This window comes from Taurulus bubalis (genome assembly GCF_910589615.1).
Source record: "Taurulus bubalis genome assembly, chromosome: 10".
Taxonomy (NCBI): Eukaryota; Metazoa; Chordata; class Actinopteri; order Perciformes; family Cottidae; genus Taurulus; species Taurulus bubalis.
This window is the reverse complement of record NC_136598.1, coordinates 14,749,387-14,769,110: the sequence shown is the minus strand read 5'-3', so window position 1 is coordinate 14,769,110 and position 19,724 is coordinate 14,749,387. Positions and strand designations below refer to the sequence as shown.

At 37.5% G+C, this 19,724-nt stretch overlaps 1 protein-coding gene across 1 annotated transcript; it reads right to left on the bottom strand.

The window, feature by feature from the left end:
• Positions 1–1,839: 1,839 nt before the first annotated feature.
• On the bottom strand, positions 1,840–18,829 carry ttc12 (tetratricopeptide repeat domain 12). Its single transcript, XM_079225155.1, has 21 exons — positions 18,693–18,829; positions 18,094–18,248; positions 17,475–17,496; positions 16,793–16,870; positions 16,554–16,675; positions 16,127–16,186; positions 15,568–15,639; positions 15,089–15,149; positions 14,227–14,421; positions 11,433–11,496; positions 9,892–9,980; positions 9,319–9,487; positions 8,676–8,771; positions 6,976–7,039; positions 6,733–6,867; positions 6,313–6,405; positions 5,867–5,935; positions 4,613–4,714; positions 4,130–4,229; positions 3,666–3,894; positions 1,840–2,567 (listed from the first exon to the last, which is right to left on the bottom strand). Exons 1-21 carry the CDS (start codon positions 18,742–18,744, stop codon positions 2,477–2,479), a joined length of 2,118 nt encoding a protein of 705 aa, XP_079081281.1. The 5' UTR covers positions 18,745–18,829; the 3' UTR covers positions 1,840–2,476.
• Positions 18,830–19,724: the final 895 nt, after the last annotated feature.

Genomic DNA, 19,724 nt, shown 5'->3' with positions numbered 1-19,724 from the left:
CCAAACTAAGTGAATGCTGTATTTTACTTTAAAACAAATAAACACAAACAATGAGCACATACCTGTAAGAAGGAACAATCCTAGTGTGAAACAATAAAACCTCCTCATTGTTGTTCAATCTTGTTTACACTCACTCAAGTCTCAGTAAATAAGTCTTCTTTCTACCGTTTAATCCATCTGAGCAGAAGGTATCAGTTGTTTGCAGACATGCACAGATGGTTCAGCTTTTGTCCTCTGCTGTTCATTTACACATGGATTAGATTTCTCACTGCGGGTACTATGTACTCACAGATACAAAAGATCTGGAGTCACAATTCGTCTCTCAATTTAATGTATTAATTTATGGGATAACTATATTAATAAACTTTTTGAAATTGGCACAGCATGTTGTTAAGCTTACGGACATAATAATTGATTCCAGGAGCTATTTGTAGGGATCTGAAATTATTTATGACGAACATCTTAAAGTGAGTTATACTATATATACTAAAGTAATACTTTTCATTTGCACTTGTATGCTTGAACAAAAATATATATGTTGGCATAGCTCAATGTCAACATGTATCAATAGTTCAGCCTGTTAGCATGGGAACATAAGATAATTAGTACCACTGCGCATGCTGATAGGAGTGTCATTGGTATTGCAGATATTTGCTCTAAATCAAAGTAATAGTATAACATTAACATGTTGACCTGAAGACAATGCAATAGTTAAAGGATGATACAGTTATATTCGTTCTGTGGGAATATTAATGGCTGTACTCAATTTAATAGCAATCCATCCAATAATTACTGATATTTATATCAAAACCACTGATGAGCCTCATGTCTGCGCTACAGGAAAATCAGGTCAGTAGGATTCATCTTCCCCAGAATCAGCTTTAATGGAATGTCTGGATTGTCTGAAGACAATGAATGTCTCTACAACATTGTGAGCCAATCCATCCTGTAGATGTTGAGATGTTTTACTGGCTAAATTAAATATTTGATGTGCTAATGGTACTAGATATAAAGGGAGGGATTTATCAAAGTCATTAGGATTCACCCGCTAGGCACAATAAATATTTTATGGAAAATATTTATTTATTTATGGACCAAAGTGTTCCATAAAGTGATCAACAGAATGGAATTGTCACGGCTAAAAACTCCATATGACATTTTGACTTGCCTTTTAAGATGTAATTACACTGTGGCTCTAATTGTCAAGTGTTTTCAATATTTATGATGCCATCCTTTTCTACAGAGCTATCTAGTCACAGCTTTGTGAATAATTGCACATATTCACCAACACACACTAATTCACCTACAACCACAACCTCTACACTATCAGACCTTTTCATGTGGTGAAAGCAAAAATCCTTCCAGTACAACTTGTCTCTCCTAGTACAAATCTGCGTCACAGTGGGTGTGTAAACATTACAGAGTTATAGCTCTGACCTTCTCATAGTGGCCAGGCCTAATATTCAAGTTGTGAGAACAGCACTGTAGTGCAGAGCGTTGTATTGCAGCAAGAACAGTCCCAGTCAATTCAGCCTTTTCTGTGAGTATATAAGTAATCCTCATATCTCAAAGGCATGCAAATTTAGCAGAGCCCAGACTTAGTCTCACTGTAAACAGTATTTAAAATACATCGTGGTGGATGTGGATAAGGGGCCCAGTTTGGAAAATATCGTCCCTGTGAAGAATCCAAACACAGATAACAAACAAGTTTTTTGTTAAATCAGTAAAGACTCAACTGCCCCTTTACTGGAAGATAAATCCAAGAATAAACAAAACAACCACACAGCTAAAGAACAGAAAGAAATAAGAGCTATATACCAAAGGCTGATACAAAGCAAAATTATCATTTAAAGACACCCAATTATATTAGAGCTTCTGATTATGGTTCCTTAGAGGTATAGCTGAGATTTGCCGGTAGCTGTTCGGCATGCAGTACACTCCATAATTTGCATTTAACATACCTCTTTATGGTAAATAAGAGATGGACCTTCAAGATGGATGTGTGAGTGCCCCTATGAAAAGCCTTAAACCTTAAACCCGTGTCTCACTTCAAATCCCATCAGTATGGTAATGCCGCCTAATCAATAGCCATTCTTCACAATCTAACAATTACATGTTACTGCACATGGACCTCCATCCACGCATAATGATGGTAATTAGCTACATAAATGTACATTGCATGAAAAATACCAACGCACAATAAGGTTGCTAAAGTTTGTGTTGTTTATGTAGATGAAGCAATTAGGAGCAGAATCTAATTCTAATAAAATAGATATTTGGATATTCTCGAGACATAAAAAAAAAATGAAATCTATAATATCTGAAAAAGGATTTACAGTTTTCAAAAACAATTAGAGAGAAGAGAAAGGGGAATTATATGACTTCAAGAACTAGTGGTTTTTTTTTCATGTTTTTTTCATTTATCTAAGCTCAAACAGACTATAGAGGAGAACCAGACTGATGAGAAGCAAGGAGATTATACAATATGCTGTGGCGCCGATGTGCTGAGCTGCATACAGGAGTGCAGGATCTCAAAGCCATGAAGTTCTCGAAGTTTGTTCATATGTCTGGAATAGAAGAAAGCAGTTTATTAAAAGAAAGCACAGTGACAGTGTGTTCAGTGGGGTGGCATTCAATTGAAACAGCACTTGTGAACTAAAGAACACATCCTCAACACAGTCACCGCAGAGCTTTGTAGCCTGAAGGTACAGTAAAGAATGTTCCTAAAAACAAGGAGACATGTTTGTTGCTGCCTTCTTCCATTATTTAGGACAGTACAACACAACAATTATACTCACAAAATCAGAATAGTGCTGCACTATGGAAGAAGGCCTAAAGCAGCAAAACAGCATCAGAGTAGAAATAAATGATGTTCGCACTTGAATTTTACACCGGAGTTCCAAATAAAAACAATAAATAGAAATACTGAACTTAAGGTCAGAGGAGCTATTATAAACGTGTAGGTAATGTAGACATGTAGTTTTTGTATATACCATATGTAGTTGTATTTTGTATAAGATGTTTAGTAGAGCTGGCCCAAATACCAAAAAGCCAAAGGGTATACAGTGTATTCAGAAAGCATTCAGACCCCTTCACTTCTTTCACAATTTGTTAATGTATGCTGCAGTCTTTGTTAAAATCATCATCAAGTATATATTTTTTACCAAAGGTATTAAAAATAAAAAATAAAAAGGGAATGTCAAACTGACTTAAGTATTCAGACCCGAGACAAAAAATGAGAGAATAACTAATTTTCCGTGGTCAGTTCACTAGTGAAAAATAAAATGTCCCACAGAACTATGAGATCATTGAGATCATGTTCTGGCTATAACTTTGCATTAGTGTAGTTGGTCCCACATTAGTTAATCAACACATGGAGACTGACTGCAGTAGTCAAAGTAGTGGATTTTATTTTTCAGGAGAAAATGTATTTAAAAATATATTATATAAAATATATGTATACTGATTTTGTTATGCAAATACAAATATAGCCTGGGCCTAGAAGTCCGACACTTGAATGTGTGACAAACTCTTTTAACCAGAGCCATAACATCGCATTATCTCATTTCAGTGAGGCATTTCATCTCGTCTGTCAATGCTCCTTCAGGCTAGTTTCTAGAATGTAATCAGCAGCCTGTGGTTTATAGAGTGAGGTGAGAGGGCACCTGGGCTCAGATCGACACAGCTGCCCCAGAGCAATCGCTGCATTTTGCCGCACAGCTGTCCTCTTAGCGTCTCCTGCAGCGTGGTGCAGCAGCAGCGGCACAATATCAGTGCCCAACAGGGTGCTGGCAATTCCCTGCAATTCAAGGCAGTGGGCCAAGCACAGTGCTGCATTTCCTGACACCATCTCATCACAGCTGGAAGCCAGCAAATGTCGTAAAATAGACAGTTCTGTGTAGAAGGAATAATAAATAGCAAATAAGCAAGGAATACCATTTTTAAATGTATTAACATACACATGTATGGCATGCAAATCAACAGATATACTGCACATACATATGCAAATGAATGAATACACACACAGACACACACACTTCATTTGCATATTAGGTCAACCCTAAAATGATATTCAGAAACTAATGAGGGAGTTTGTAAAAGTAAGGCTAACGTGTCAATCATGTCTCACTTCTATCCGACTTCACCAGCTCCTCCCGTGCCGAGTGACTGGCAGCAGTGCACACTGTCAGAGTCTTAATGGCATACTTGGTGGCATTCTGCCCTGTTCCCTGGGTAGGCAGACACAGAAATAACAGTAACATTAAACAAGTAAAGCATGTATGTAACCTCAAACTTTATGTCTACACTTGGAGGTCAAAAAAACTGAACTATAGTGGAATTAGTAGAACATTATTTCCAATATTGTTCCCAGTAATAACATGAGTTAAGTACTTTCTACAAATAAAAGTATTTGTTTCTTCATCAGCATATTTGTATCATGTCTTTAGATCATGATGATAGGGAATGTTTCAGGATATATGTCATCATGGGCCATTTGAAGATTAATTAATCCATTTAAAGATGGTTGGGAAATATAATATCATTCCACAAGTCAAATACAAATAAGTGTTGATGTATTCAAAGATACTTTTTTATGTATACAGTTATGCACCTTCAACAGCAAGCGCATGGTCCGGATGGCTCCTCCCTGAATAACATGCTGAACGGCCTCAGGAGACTGAGGGAGGACAGTGCTCAGCACGCCTGCGGCTCTCTGGAGGTCAAGAATAATGTTGGCATTAGAAGTGGAGATAACAGAAGAAAGAGAAAAGTAAAAGAATTAAGACAGATGGGAAAACACAGCAGATAAATAGACAGGATAGCAGAGGATCAAGAGAAAACTGAAGAGGGAGAATGAAAGGTAGCAGAAAGAAACCCAAAACATTTCTCCTGGACACAAAGAGAATTTGATAGTATTGTTGGAGAAAAAAATGGAGTAGGAAAAGAGAAAACTTTTTTTTAAGATGTGAAATCAGTAGGTGTTATGAAGTGTGTTTGCAGCAATGAAGGACTGAAAGTAAATAGTATGATAGTGAGTGAGTTGCAACTTGAGAACCTTTCAAGGACAAGATGATCAAAAGAAAAGATGAAAAGAAGAACCATAAGAATCTAAACTAATATGAATTAGAGGTCACACATGGGTGCTTGCTTTGTCTTGCAGGAGGGATCTGTTGAATCACAAAACCCATACTGTGCTGTGTGAATGCACTACATTCTTAATGTTATGTTATAATTGTGAATGGTATGTTTAAAAAAATTCAAACAAGACATCCCAGCAGCAGTAATTGGGACTTTAGGGCTTTGGTGTAAACTTTATTATGCTTTAAAGATGTAAGAGAAATAAAGACAGGACAAGAAAAGACAAGAGCAGAGAAAAACATTGAAGATTTGTTAAAGGACGTTGGCAGGTGACAATAAAGAAAAAGTTCCAGCCATGCAGTGAGAGAGCACTAAAACAAAAATAAAGAGACAGATGGGTGGAAGTGTGGGACTCAGAGGGCATTGCATAGGCAGTGTGAAATTGCTGTAACAGGTGAGCTTACAAGCCCCGGAAAAGGCCCGTTACTCAAGACAAATGTCTTTTGTTTTTGCTGAGTTAACTGAAAGGATTGTTTTATGTCTCATAGTTTGTATGGAAGTTTGGAAAACAAACAAGAGAAAGTTTTCATCAATCGCCTTCAACAACTGTAGAAATTCTCTAAACACTAACATTTTTCAAACCGTTCTTGGTCCAACACACTATTACAGCCAAACATGAAAACCCAATGGGAGATATGAGACAGTAAAGCAACAACATACAGTATATGAAGTGCTGTGGTTTTAAACCCTCTTGAATACTGTAGTGTAGTAGGTACGGTTCACTCACAGTTATCACTCCTCCATCACGGTCCCTCAGCAGGCCCATGCAGCAGTCGCAGAGTGAAACAGCATGCTCCTACAAAAGCAAGGAGGAGACGTGGCGAAACCAATTTTCACCTCTGAATAGGTGGCATCACACATCATAGTCCACACATAGAATATGCTTCCTCTTCTTCCTTTGTCCATTGGCTTTTTATATGTTTTACAACACAGAATATTGTAAAGTAGCATGTAGTGAATGTTCTGTCAAAACACATCATTCTATCAAGGTGCCCACCAAACTGAGTGACAATTCAGCTCAACCTTATCTAAGACATTTATTACATTTCCCACTAAGATAAGATTAAGATAACAAGAACGAAGATAGAAGTTCATTTTTACACTCGTAACATACCCATGCCTAACTGAAACTCCACCCCAGGCAAAGTAGTTATCATACATCACCGTACTTACCTGAATGATTGGGGAGGTGATAGCTGAAAGGTTGATGATCAAACCAAGCAGAGGGTAAATGACCTCTTTATATTCACATGCGGTGCACTGCCTCTGCAATGATAACAAACAGATTATACACTTCATAAAATGCATGCATTGAGTTTAAAAACCTGTTCACCATTTGTATAATATGCAAGACAGACCATATATATATATATATATATATATATAAATATATATATATATATATATATATATATATATATATATATATATATATATATATATATATATATATATATATAATGTATAATTGTGTAATTCCGACTAAACTGTTGTGCTTTATTTCTTTATCCAGGTGCTGACATCTGAAATCAACTCAATGAACAAATGATTGTACTTTTCTATGCAAAGAGACCAGTCTGAAATGATACTGACAATGGCGACCACAAAAGCCTTCCAACATTCTGGGTCATGAGCAAAACTGTGGCAGATGACGTCATCGCGAGCCAGACAGCCAATAGCCGATATCAGCGATGCGAGGACATGCCGATTGGACTTGCTGATATTTCTCTGACAAAAGGAAGAAAACAGGCGTGTGCACATTTGCCCATAAACACACATATAGATATTCAGTCCATAGTATATATTAATATGACACTTTTTATCTACATATCTTACCAGTAATGTTGTAAAGGGCACAATGACAGAGTTTGTCAACACGTCCCTTAACTGAATGCAAAATCTGTAAGAAAAAAGGAGAATATGTCTACTGTATATGTAAGATAAACATCCTATGTACTGGATATGGGTATTTATGTATAAACATACACAATGGTTCAACTATTAAACAGAAGTCCAGCGTAAAACTCCAGACTCATTGTTGTGTTCCAATATTGATACTTGAGTGAGGAGGAAGTGAGTGAGGTTTAATCCTCAGTTTAAATTCTTCACAGCCCAGCATGAAACCAGTAGGTATAATTCCACCAGATAAGCCTGCAATGACTACTGCTGTATTGAGCGAGTGAATACAACCAGTGCTGTGAAGCGTCATCAAACAGACTTCATTCAAACTCAAAAACAAGTGACGATGTAACGTTACACAAGCCATGGGCTCAACGTTGTCGTAAAATACATTTCTTAGCAGCGGCTGAGTGGCAGCGAGGTACAGCAGTGTTCTGTTGGCTGTTAAACACAGCGTCCAAAAACAATAACAGTGTGCAAACTGATTTCCCCCTACTGTGTCTCTGGCAGCAGAGTAGAGAGACTGTCGGTCGGTGATGCAGCAGAATGCGAGATTAGCCGTGAACAAACACAGACGCGCACACTCACTCAGTCACGGACGCAGAGACTCTCACCGTTACACACACAACCGAACACATGACCTCTCTCCAGGCGTACACCTGGCAGAGATAAATATGCTGTACATTACATTGGAACGACCTACCTGAGGAGATAAGGGTTGCAGAATCAGTAACTTTTTTTAAATCCCTTCTTAAAACCCATTTTTATAGAATTGCTTTTAAGTGATGTCGTCCTTTTATGTCTTTTTTCCCCTGGTTTTGTTTGTTTGTTTTATGTATTTGTTTGTTTTCTATTCCATTTGCTATTTTTGGTTATTTGTTTGGCTTAGTTGTGTTCATTGCCTTCATGGTCTTTTTTGCCTCCTGTTTTCCTAAATGTTTACCTGTATTGACATTAGGTATGACTATGCTTTGCTTCTTTGTAGAGCACTTTGTAAACTCTGTTTTTAAAGGTGCTATATAAATACAGTTATTATTATTATTATTATTATTATTACAATAGTGTTATATAAAACCATCTGTGTAAATGTATATCGATACTGTAAATGGTTTGTAAGATTTTAAATCATCATGGGATTTGGAACAGTTGTGTATTATTTTGTACTCCAAAAATATCCTTAAAAAACTAAATGATTCTGCTGAGCTTCAACACTGAAGAGAAAACTCCTGCAGGATATAACACATTTTTGTTGAGTAACTCTCTTTGAGCTATAGACAGAGGAAATTGATCTCCTCATTCCACTGCTTGACACCTCGACTTATTTCCCACTGCGTTGGAGAGCCTGAGCTGTCCCTTTCATGTCTTGTTTTCATGAGGAGCCAGAGATGAAAACAGGTTGAAAACCGCCTTTTGCCTTCAAGTGACATCAACACTTATAGCACATGTTGAATTATTAAAGACGACACACTTTTTCCCCTACTGACATGATGTGACGATGGATTTTTTTAAAGTACTTAAAGTACTTATACCTTAAGTACTTATGTATACTTTTATAATAGGCTGCCTGAAATATGTATTTTCTCGTCCAGAGATAGATCATATGTATCAGGTGTGATGTGTTTGTGTCTCAGTAATACTTGTTTTCTGCTGCAAAGTTCTCCAGAATGTTGACTGCTGTGTTCTGCTGCTGCTGCTTTGGCTTTGAGATGCACGCCATGAGGTTCCTCATTAACCTTTAGATCCAGATTAAGAATAGAGAGAGATAAAGAAAAACAGAAGAAAAAATAAGAGACAGTAAGGGATACAAAGAAAAATATATCAGTACAATAATAATGCCAAAGACGAGCAATACAATGATTAACTGTTCCTAATTTTCTGAAAATCCAATTAACTGCAGCTCAGATATTAACAGACATGCATATGATAAGAAATCACTTAGGCTACTCAGTGTAATTCTTAAAACTATGTCCTACAGTAATGATATACAACATTTATTGGTTCCTCTGGCCTGAAATCCAATTAAATAGATGTGGAAATTAGACTGACAATCATATGGCCAGAGGCTGACCACTAATTTAATTTAGTAAAACGACTGAACATTTAAATCATTTCAACACTCACGAGGGATTTAAAAAGACAAAGGAAAAGTATTATACATCATTTGATTCACTAGAACATATATTAAGCTTGCGATCGTTATCTACATACTAAAGTGTGTTTTTACTCTATGTGATCGCTCTCATAAATTGCACCTAATGACAACCAAAAGGAATGTCTTACATCGGCACATTCAGGTTGTCCATGGCCAAACGTCTTCCATGTGGCATCCGTGAGTACACAAATAGTAATGCCAGGCATTCGTTCTGCACTGCAACATGCTCGGATGTTATCAAGTGAACAATGGACTGTCTGTTGAGTGGGAATGTCATCAACATTTTCTGGTTCTCATCTGGAAGCAAAAGGAAAATATGATATCTACAAAGAATGAGCTCACTGGGCACAGTTTCCTGTTATGTCCCCAATGAACAATAGCCTAGTCTGTTTACAATAGCATGACTATTAGGTTGTTATACATGTGTTGACTGAATAAATCCTTTTTTTTTTCATATGGAATTAACACGCACACATGTAAAAAAAGCATCAAAGTTGGCACTCACGCTTGATGTGAGAAAGCCCACACAGCTTGTGTGATTCAAAGTCAAATACAGGTTTGACAAAAGAGAAGGCGTAAGCTGTGCACTAATGCTACAATGCAATAATAGAGGATTATGTTAGTATCACAATTCCCTTCTTTTCTTTTCTCTTTTTCCTGCTCACTTAATGAGAGCAACTTGCTACAAATTAACAACATACCGTTTCCGCAACAAATAACCCTCCATAATTTTAGAGCAGACGCACACAACTCCTGGCTGTCGGGATCCTTTGTTTTCTGCAACAGACAACTGCAGAGAAAATAAAACGCAGTGCATTAGCATAGTTATCTTCTAATTAACATAATACACATGAAATTGAAATAATACTGTCAAATAATACAAATGTTACGTATATGCAAGTTCAACACAGAATTATATATGTGACAGAAATCCTATATTTACTTTATGGTAAAATGTTTGTTAATCATGCCAGACACAGGTAGCAACTAAACACAATCCACAAGACCAAGATGCCCTTTCATTAAATTATGGTTATTAAGCTATTAGTGCACCAGCAAGGCCCTGTTTTTAAATACCAAAGGGCACTTTACTATCAAAAGTTAATGAATGAAGGCAATGTCTTTCAGTTAAGCTATATAAAGAGTAAAATATGCATGAAAAAGTATTATGAGCATATATACACTGCCCTTCCATTTTTCTACATTTGAAACAACAAAGCTTTTATGTGCTGCTACTTGCTTGCTGACTAATTTCCCCACCCAGATTTATCCTGATGCTCCGGGGAATTAAACTAATGGCCATCCCGCTTCTCTAACCTATAGGCCACCACTGCCCTACAGGGTGCACCTTGAATTTCAACTTTTCAGTTTTTTGTCCAGACCCTTTGCAACTTTTTTCTTTAACTCTTAATAAGAATGTTGGCTTTTTTAATGTGTAGCAGGCAACAATGCAATGGACTTATTTGGCTCACATAAGTTTCAATTGTTTACTCATTATATGATTAATTGTGTCATATTCATTGAATGTGCTGTAACTGTGTAACTGCTGTAACTGTGCTGTTCATTCTGTACGCATGACATATATTGCTTCTGTCCATCTGGGGAAAGGGATACTCCTCTGTTGCTCTCCCAAAGGTGTCTTCCTTTTTTTAAATGTGAGGTCCCGGGACAGGGATGTCGTATCTGTAGAGATTGTAAAGCCCTCTGAGTCAAATTTGTCATTTGTGATTTTGGACTATACAAAATAAACTGAATTGAATTGAATTTTGCTCACAGCAGTATCCTTATTGGCTATTTTCATGAGGTTCAGACTGAAATTTTGTTGCACGCTGTGTTTTAAATTTAATAATGACGGTGCTAACATGGAAAGTGTCAGTTAGACGAGACAATTTAATGATAACCTTACTGATCTGATATGAGGGAGTCATAATTTGTATTTTGTGAAAAACACCCCCTCCAGGGACAAAACACAGGACCTTTTCTCATTTCAGCACTCATCTCAATCTTCAGTGTGATCACCTTTTCCTTTTTTGGCTATCGCACAAACAACTAGAGAGAGAGAGAGAGAGAGAGAGAGAGAGAGAGAGAGAGAGAGAGAGAGAGAGAGAGAGAGAGAGAGAGAGAGTCGGAGAATGATCTCTCTAGTTTAGGCCATCATTGTGTTCGTATGGCCCTGTCTCTGGGTCCATCTGTCAAAGCTCCACTGAGGGCTGACAGCTACCTCTCCCTCTGGTCTCCTTACCTTCTCACCGTGTCATTGCTGCTGATGACACTAAAGCCATTGTTCAGTCTGAAAAGGGTCTGGACTATACCTGTTAAAAGAGAACAGGACATAGCGTCAGAAGACAGAAAACTATATATCATTTTTGTTTAGCTTGCATTATTTACTGGTTTACAGTCAAGGGCACGAGAGTAAAGAATATCTCAAATATGTTGAGAAAGTAAGGAACATTGAAGAATGGTGTATTTTCCACTTATAATGAGTTGGGTATACAGCAAGTAGCAGGGCAGTAAGGGTACACTTTTCGGTAAGAAAGCTGGTAATGTCAGCCCTTTTGAGATCCTTTCAGTTGTGAGTTATGGAAGTTTTGCCCTTTTCCATTGAATGGCACTCTGAGACAGGCATTATATCATTTGACAGTACATTTGTATTCATCTAACTGAAGAAAAAAAGAGTGATTTGATAAGGAATGTTTGCCATTCTGCAGTGGACAGCCAGTGCAAAGAATATGGATTATTAAAAATACTAATTAAATTTGTTTACAAAGATAGCATTAAACAATGAAGTGGGTTGTATATAGAGTAATGGTTTACTGAGCGACAACCTTCAAGCGTCCCTCGATCAATACTATCAGTCTTGGCTGTGTTATCAAAGAACCTGAAGTTATACCAGGCCTGTATACGAGCAGCAATGGGGTGCAGCATGTCAGAACTATTTTTTTACAGCTTCTTTCTGAGCTGAAATATAACAAAATAAATACTCCTGAGTGGGCCATTGACCTTGATGTACTGCTAGATTGTTTTACAAAAGCTGCAATTTCTGCTTTTTGGCAATTGCTAAAGAGTTATATAAAAAGTGTGGAGTTTCAAAGTCATTTCTTGGGTCAAAAACATTCACAAAAATATCAGCAGCTGATGGAGGAGGGGTGAACAACCGGGTGGAGAGCAGCTGCAATCTGTCTACAATGGCCCCTTTTCATACAGAAGAGGACTTGGTAAACAAACATTGAGCAACATCTTGTGCACAACAAGCACACGATCACAATGCTGTCAGGGCATGTTCCTGCTTATCCTGTTTGGTTTCATTTATCTGAAACATTTTGCAACAAGCACTGTGCTCTATCTAAGCTAAAGCTAGAAATGATGTGTTGCCTGCAGCCATTTCCTTAATCATGTTGCAGCATGGGATTTCCTATCTCTGTTTTTTTGTCCTACTTTGATGAACAGTTGTGATGTGGACCAATACTCCTTTTCAACTAAGTTTAATACTGTATTCATTCTTGATCAGGGAGGTTGCTAGAAAATAAAATATACAATATATAAGCTTTGATAACCCCCGGCATGCTCCAGGGCTACTGTTCATCTATAAGTCATAAATCTACAAAGCCAACAAACAGGCACTAGCTACACACTCTAAATGTGACAGGATTGAGTGCAGGTAATGCCACTGAAGTTCTGGACACCTGCTATCACAGGTGTTTCATTAAATTGCACCTAAGACTGCCCCAGAAGGCTCAATAGTCTTAGCTGTCATCCCATAAAAATCCCCCTCTTTGTCTGCTCAAAAACAAAAAATAGAACAAACAATGCCTCCACAACCTTTCACTAAAAGCTATTACAATACCGTAAAGTTCATTATTCATAACAACTTCCCTTAACTGATGGAACAGCTAATGTTGCTGGTTTGAAACAGCCCACTCAGCAAGTTCAGCAAGCAAATGACATCATAATGTATAAACCGTATAATTCTGCTTATGGAGATGATCAGAAACAGATCACAAATCAAATAATACCAGCATTGGAGGTTTCACTCCTCTCCAGGTATTGCTGAATAGTAGACAACTTGTTTTTTACCTAATTTTGGAATAAAAACATAAATAATTTTGTTCAGCACCGCAATTTTTATGCAGCTGTTAGTGTTACATTGTCTATTAACCTATTATCTGCACAGTGGCCAACCACACCAGGCAGCACCGAGTTGTTGCTCTTTCAGTGCGGCTTTATACTCTATATTGGAAATGTGCTTACTTGGTCAAGCAAATGGAGCATGAAGAAGAATCAGTAACGGACAGCGCTAGGTCCCCCCTCTCTTCCATTGTCATAAAACTAGACATGAAACAATCAGTTGGTACAGCCCTGCTTAACCTGATACAATTCCCTAAAATGCTCGCTGTGAGTTCTTAAAGGAATACTTTACCCTAAAATTACCATTTGTATAGTCATTACTTATCCTGTGTTACCTTTGTTTTTCTTGCATACCACCACGGTGATCGAAGAATACAAAAATGAAGAAAAGTCCTGATGAATTGAAGTAAACATCCCAACAAACTCTCAAACAACTTGAACAGTATATCTTATTCATCCAGTCATAACCTCAATACTTTCCAAACACATACATCTCCACAAAACCTAACTATTTAAAACAGTTTAAGTTTGTGCAGGTAACTTACTCACCTGGACACGCACGTGTAGTGTGCCTGCCTGTTTTAGCTTATTTTAGCTTGTTTTAGCCTGTTTTAGCATAAATGCATGTGTTTGGGAAGTAGTGAAAACATTTTCTAAAATAATTCCAGATAACGTGGGGTGAGTTATTGATATAAAAATAGTCATTTGGGGGGTGAAGTATTCCTTTTAGGTACTGTATTCATAACCTACCGTAACCTTTCTAAGCTAAAGTCTGGTCTTTTTCTGGCCATTTTAGACATAAACTGAGAACATACATTAAGTAGACCAGTGAAGCAGGTTAAGGTTAAGTAAGCGTAGACACAAAGAGATTAAAGTAGAACAAAATTGTGCAAAATTTCTCCCCAAAGAACACTCACAGTCAGTAACTGCTTGTGACAGGATCTCCAATCCTCCACAGTAGTACAAAGGAATCTGGCCAGGCCTCGACAACTTCTCCAGCAGCTCGGAGACTCTTGGTCCATTCCCCTCTCCCTTGTCAAACGCTTGCCTTGCATTCATCTCCTGATTCTCTCTTCCCTCTTCAAAATCAACCTGGTACAGATATTCTGCATGGAGAAAACAAAGGCAATAAAAGAAGGAAAGAAAGCCAACACAAAGTTTTTCCTTCGCAGTAGCTGAATGTTTCTTGTCACAGAAAAGAGAGGGCCGAAAGTGTCATAATAGTGCAACAGCCATCCTGAGATGACCACCCCACTCACCTATTGCCATAAACATGCAGCACCTGAGTACCTTAGGCATGCAGGTATTTTGTCTACTTAAGCAGTATTATAAGTATTATAAATGTAATACTGCACCTGATAAAACAATAGCAAAGAGACTGCATAGTGATCGACATATGCATGATTGACACAAAGTAAAAAAAGGTCATGTTATGACCAAACATTTAGCCCAATATGTAGAGGGCTGTTTGTCCGATTTACACAACTACAATTACTGGGATGAAAACAAAATGTGTCTTTTTGTGCGACATAAAGCTTTAGGTTGTCATAAAAGTCTTGCAATTAAATTGAGTTGAATTAAATGAGGTCTGTGATACTGCATAAGTGGCAACCAACTCAACATCAATGTCTCCTATACTTTTGATGGGCTCCCGCCTAACTTAAATGGTTTGACATAATACATTGCCAATTAAGGCAGTTATCACAAAAGGACTTGGATATATGAAAGTATTTTCTAACCTAACCTCTTGGGGGGGAATCAAAATGTCTTTACCTTTCACCATCTTCTCCATCACAGGGTCAATTTCCATAATCTTTTCTAAGCAGTTTCTGGACTACAAAAGAGAATAATTGAGTCAATCACTGGTTGTATGATGCGCTTCGCTTCTAAATTCGTGGAAATGGAAATTATTCGGGTCACTCCAAAAGACTACAGTATTTCAGCACAATAATGTGGCATAAAGAAAACTATGAGGAACTTTACATCAGGTGTATTACACAAATATGTTTCACCAGATATAAATATTAAATACAAGCTTCCTGTGAGTGGATTGAAATACCTAATAAAAACATAGATGTTACAGAAGATTGCTGTGAGACTAGAACAGTGTGTATGCTTGCTATCTATTGTGGGCATACAACTTTGATTATATGGCCATGTTTTTACTATAGTTAGATGAGATGCTGTCTGTACACAAGAGTGACGGGTAAAAAACATGATTGATAAGATGTAATGACAGTAATCATTCTTACCTCCTTATATTTCTTTAACCCTTGATATGCTTTCCCCATGTGTAGGTAGGCCTTTATGCACCTCTCATTGCACTGAGAGAGAGACAATGATCAACACGAGCAGAGGAAGAAACAAATGTTCAATCTGAGCTTCAAAGGCAGCCTCCACTCCAGAAATGTGTTACAGTGATAAGATTAAGACAATTGCTTTATAGTCATACTTCCATCCAAAACTTTAGTAAGATGGTGTTATTGTAAACTTGCATTTAGCTTGAGTAAATAAAACTCCAACAATCTATCAAATTTGAAGGAATGTATAAACACTATTTAATTTGTATCTATTATAAACACAATGTTCTCTCCAGAGAACATTTCTGCACTGCGGATGACCTGTATCCTGCATCTATCACCGTTTCAGAGCAGTGTAGGACAGAGCATAGTCCTGTTTACCCACTCAACCCATTTGCCTACTAAACATAAACTAGTCTGAACTCCAAGATTCACAAAGAACAGTGCCTCTGATGAAACTATGACGAATAAGGCAGCAACTGACTGACCTTAGCTCCCAGCTAGGCCTTACCTTCAAGGCCATTTCACAGTCACTGATGGCCTCCTTGTGCCTCCCCAGCTTGATGTAGGCCTAAGTCGATTTAAACATTAGACAGGCAATAACTGGGCAACAAAAACAGAACAAAAATAAACCTGGCCTTTCAAAACAAAGAATGTGATTAGTAGTGAGCATTGTTTCTTTATTAATATATCATAGCGCAGACTTTCAATATGCCTGGTCTTTGAATAATCATATTCAAATTTAAATTGCTGGCAACCCTCAGGTTGTCTTGAAACATCTGTCAAACCAAAGGTTTCTGAATTACGTCGTATAGGCACACAAAAGCAGATATGTTTTGCTTTCTTCTTCTTTTGTCATGTTTCCCATTAATCTGGGATCAATTTTGATTTTCTGTTAAAACATTTGAAAGATTAAGAACATAGTTGAAGATATTCACTTGTGCTCGATTGGTGTACAGTGGCTGCATGTCCCTCAGTTCAATTAAGCCATCACTGTAATACTTCACTGCAGTTTCATAGTCTTCTTGAGCATAGGCTTCATTTCCCTTGTCTTTGAATTCTGCAGTGACACAAATGGTGAAAAATGTAAACGGATACATTGGTAGCCAAACAGAGCAGCAAGTGCAGCAAATGATGCACCTCCAAAAGCATTTTTAAGGAACAGAGAATAACACACCGGTTGCCTTTCTTTCTTTTGCAGTCCTCCTTACTCTCCTGTCTTCAGCATCTCTCTCCATAATCTTCATGAAATTCTCTGAAAAAATATTTCTATAGTTTAGGGCCTGGGTGGCTAAACAGTGCTACATGTATCCTGTCAACGAAGCATTGTAAGAGGCCTCTAGACAAACAAACCAACAAAAACACATCACTCACGTCCAATCATTAATTTCCTCGAATCCATAGTAGAACACTCCTTGCTATGACACACTGACAGTTTGATAAGGGACTGAAGCGTCTGACAACTTAATTGGTCTGACAAATAAATTGACAACGACATCACAAAAGGTGGGGACATCCAAACTGGTCTGAGCAGGCGAGTGGCAGATAGCACAAAACACAGTCACCCTTGAAACTAAAATTTCAGAGGGCCACTTTCGGTGTTGCTATAAGGACACACCTTATCTCTTCCTACTACAGCATACCTGAGACTCACAAACCTACTAAACAGAGACAGTCGAATAACTACTTACTATATAATGAAAACTCAAATCTGAACAATCAGAAAAAAAAAATATGTATTGCTGTAATTTGTTTGGCTCAGAGAAACATTTATTTGTATGTACAATGTGGACATATGTATATGACTGCTTAAATAATGTTACAATTAAGTGCAAGGGACAACCAAATAATCTGCTCACCTGGATTGTCATTCTGCAGATCCTGTAAAACAGGAGAATTAAAGAGAATGTTAACTTCTTGAATGTTGTTTCTTTTATATATATATATATATATATATATATATATATATATATATATATATATATATATATATATATATATATATGATTCCTTTTTATCCATTGTTAACTTTTTATTATCGAACTGTTGTGTATTGTCAGCTACAGACTATAATTGATTGTAGTTTATTACTACACTTTGGCATGACCTTTTCCTCTAGGACACTCAGCAGGGGGACAGACAATGGAAATCAGCCTTGCGGCTGTAATTGGGTGCATTTACATTTTAATTTAAAGTGTTCATCAATGTACATTGTCCCTCTCGAACAAATAAATAACCTAACCTAACAAAAAACGACCAAACGACCTAGTCTCTACTACTGTACATTGCCTTGTCCCTTACATGACCAGAAATGACAAGGTAGATACACAACAATAAGTTGCTGGTTGTGCCCTGTGTGTTGTTTTGGGGGGACAGAAGATGGCCACAGAGAAACAGAAGTATAGACAGCGAGAGAAAGACGGAGAGCGAGAGAAGGAGTCCAACTGTATTTGGGTGACTTTGTGTGCATGTCTTTACCAAGGAAGGCTGAAGTGAGGGGTTTGTGTTCATTGTAGTCTTGTTGACTTTTGTCCTGCAGGGTTCATCCAAGGCAGCAATATAGCAATCAGCTGTCTCAATTGCTTTTTGCTGGACTTTGACATCAGAGGATCTCAGGTGCGTCACTACCTCACCTGAAAACATTGAATCATACGTTTTACGGGCTGAACTCACATAACGTTGTTTTTTTTGACCTGATTGAAGCGTCGTACAATTTCTACAAGTGTCCTATGTAACCTTACAGAAAACATTACGGCGCTGACGTCATTAAGATATATGTTATCTACAGCGTTAATTGGAAAGTGGCAACGTTAGATCTAACGTCAACATGTGGCGTAAGAACCACATCAATGTTTCAGTGAATTGTGAACGGTTTCTAAATTAGCTAGCGTTAAACTGCATTATCTAACCCGAGTACAAGCCTGACGTTATAACTTATTTGTTATAGAACAGATCAATGCTAACTGTTAAGCTAGTTTAACGTGAATTGCTCCCCTTGATTCTGGCACAACGATGCTATCTTATTTATTAGCTAGCAATTAGCTAGCGTTCATAAGTTTAACCGCTGTATTACTTACTTATTTTGTCAACATTCTTCAAAAAACTCTCGAGGTCTTCAAGTTTGTCCATTATACGTTGCCCTTTCAAGCCTGCTTTTACTATTTAGCGTAAATAATATAGCGTGAATAAGTTCGCTCTAGTCAACGCTAAGTTGACTTCACTGTGAATTTGGTCAGAAGTCTCAGCGTTGAGTTGCCATAGTGACGTGATGCCTTCATGGCCGCTCGTAAATTTGTCTGCTAATCTGGAAAATGCACATTGTCGTTATGCAAACGTATACAGTAGTGGATAATAATTAAAGAAAATCTGAAATCAGTGGTTGTCTACTAACGAACACAACTAAACCAAAAGTCGATGTCATCAAAATGTTTCACTTACCAATTATGTGTCACGTCGTAGACATAAGAATTGAAGCAGAAACCACTGTTTATCTGATCTTCATAGCAGCGTAATTTGGGTGGTCACATTCCCTCATTCAAAATCAACACAGCTTTCAAACGAAATATGTTATTGTATTAAATATAAAGAGTTTTATGGCTGCAATCTTATATATTTTGTTCATGAGATTGTAAAGTGTTTTAGGGCCCCCCTTTTCCCTGCATATATGTTCATAGATGCTCTGTGCTGCCCCACTGTGCTGTGAGTCCAATACAGAATGTACTGACCTCACTTCAATGGTTTTAAAGTGACCATCTTGCTATAAGAGCATCCTACACTCCAACTGTCTCCTTCATTTTATCTCAGTAAAAGATCAACACTGCCTCCTTGTGGTTAAAGACACATGGAAAATTAACATTTAATGTTTCTAAAACTTTAACCTCTTAACATTCCTGTAAAATTTGACGAAAAACGCCTATCCAGGTATACCCAAAGTAAGTTGCAAGCTGTACTTGAACTATTTGGAGTAAGTGCATGGTCTTGGTCTCTTTTGAAAGGTAACAATCTGAAGCTTTTTTCCCTCAATAGTCAGAATCACTTTAAGTGCTGCTGACACTAAGTTATATGAGTTTGAACACACTAAAGTATAAGGTTTTTATTTCCGTCTGAAC

Coding starts and splice junctions, on each gene's coding strand:
- ttc12 (XM_079225155.1), bottom strand. CDS start 18,744: ATGGACAAACTTGAAGACCTCGAGAGTTTTTTGAAGAATGTTGACAAA. Junction 9,981..11,432: donor AGCAATGACACGGTGAGAAG/GTAAGGAGACCA, acceptor TTTTCTCTGCAG/TTGTCTGTTGCAGAAAACAA. Junction 4,715..5,866: donor GTGATGGAGGAGTGATAACT/GTGAGTGAACCG, acceptor CTTGACCTCCAG/AGAGCCGCAGGCGTGCTGAG.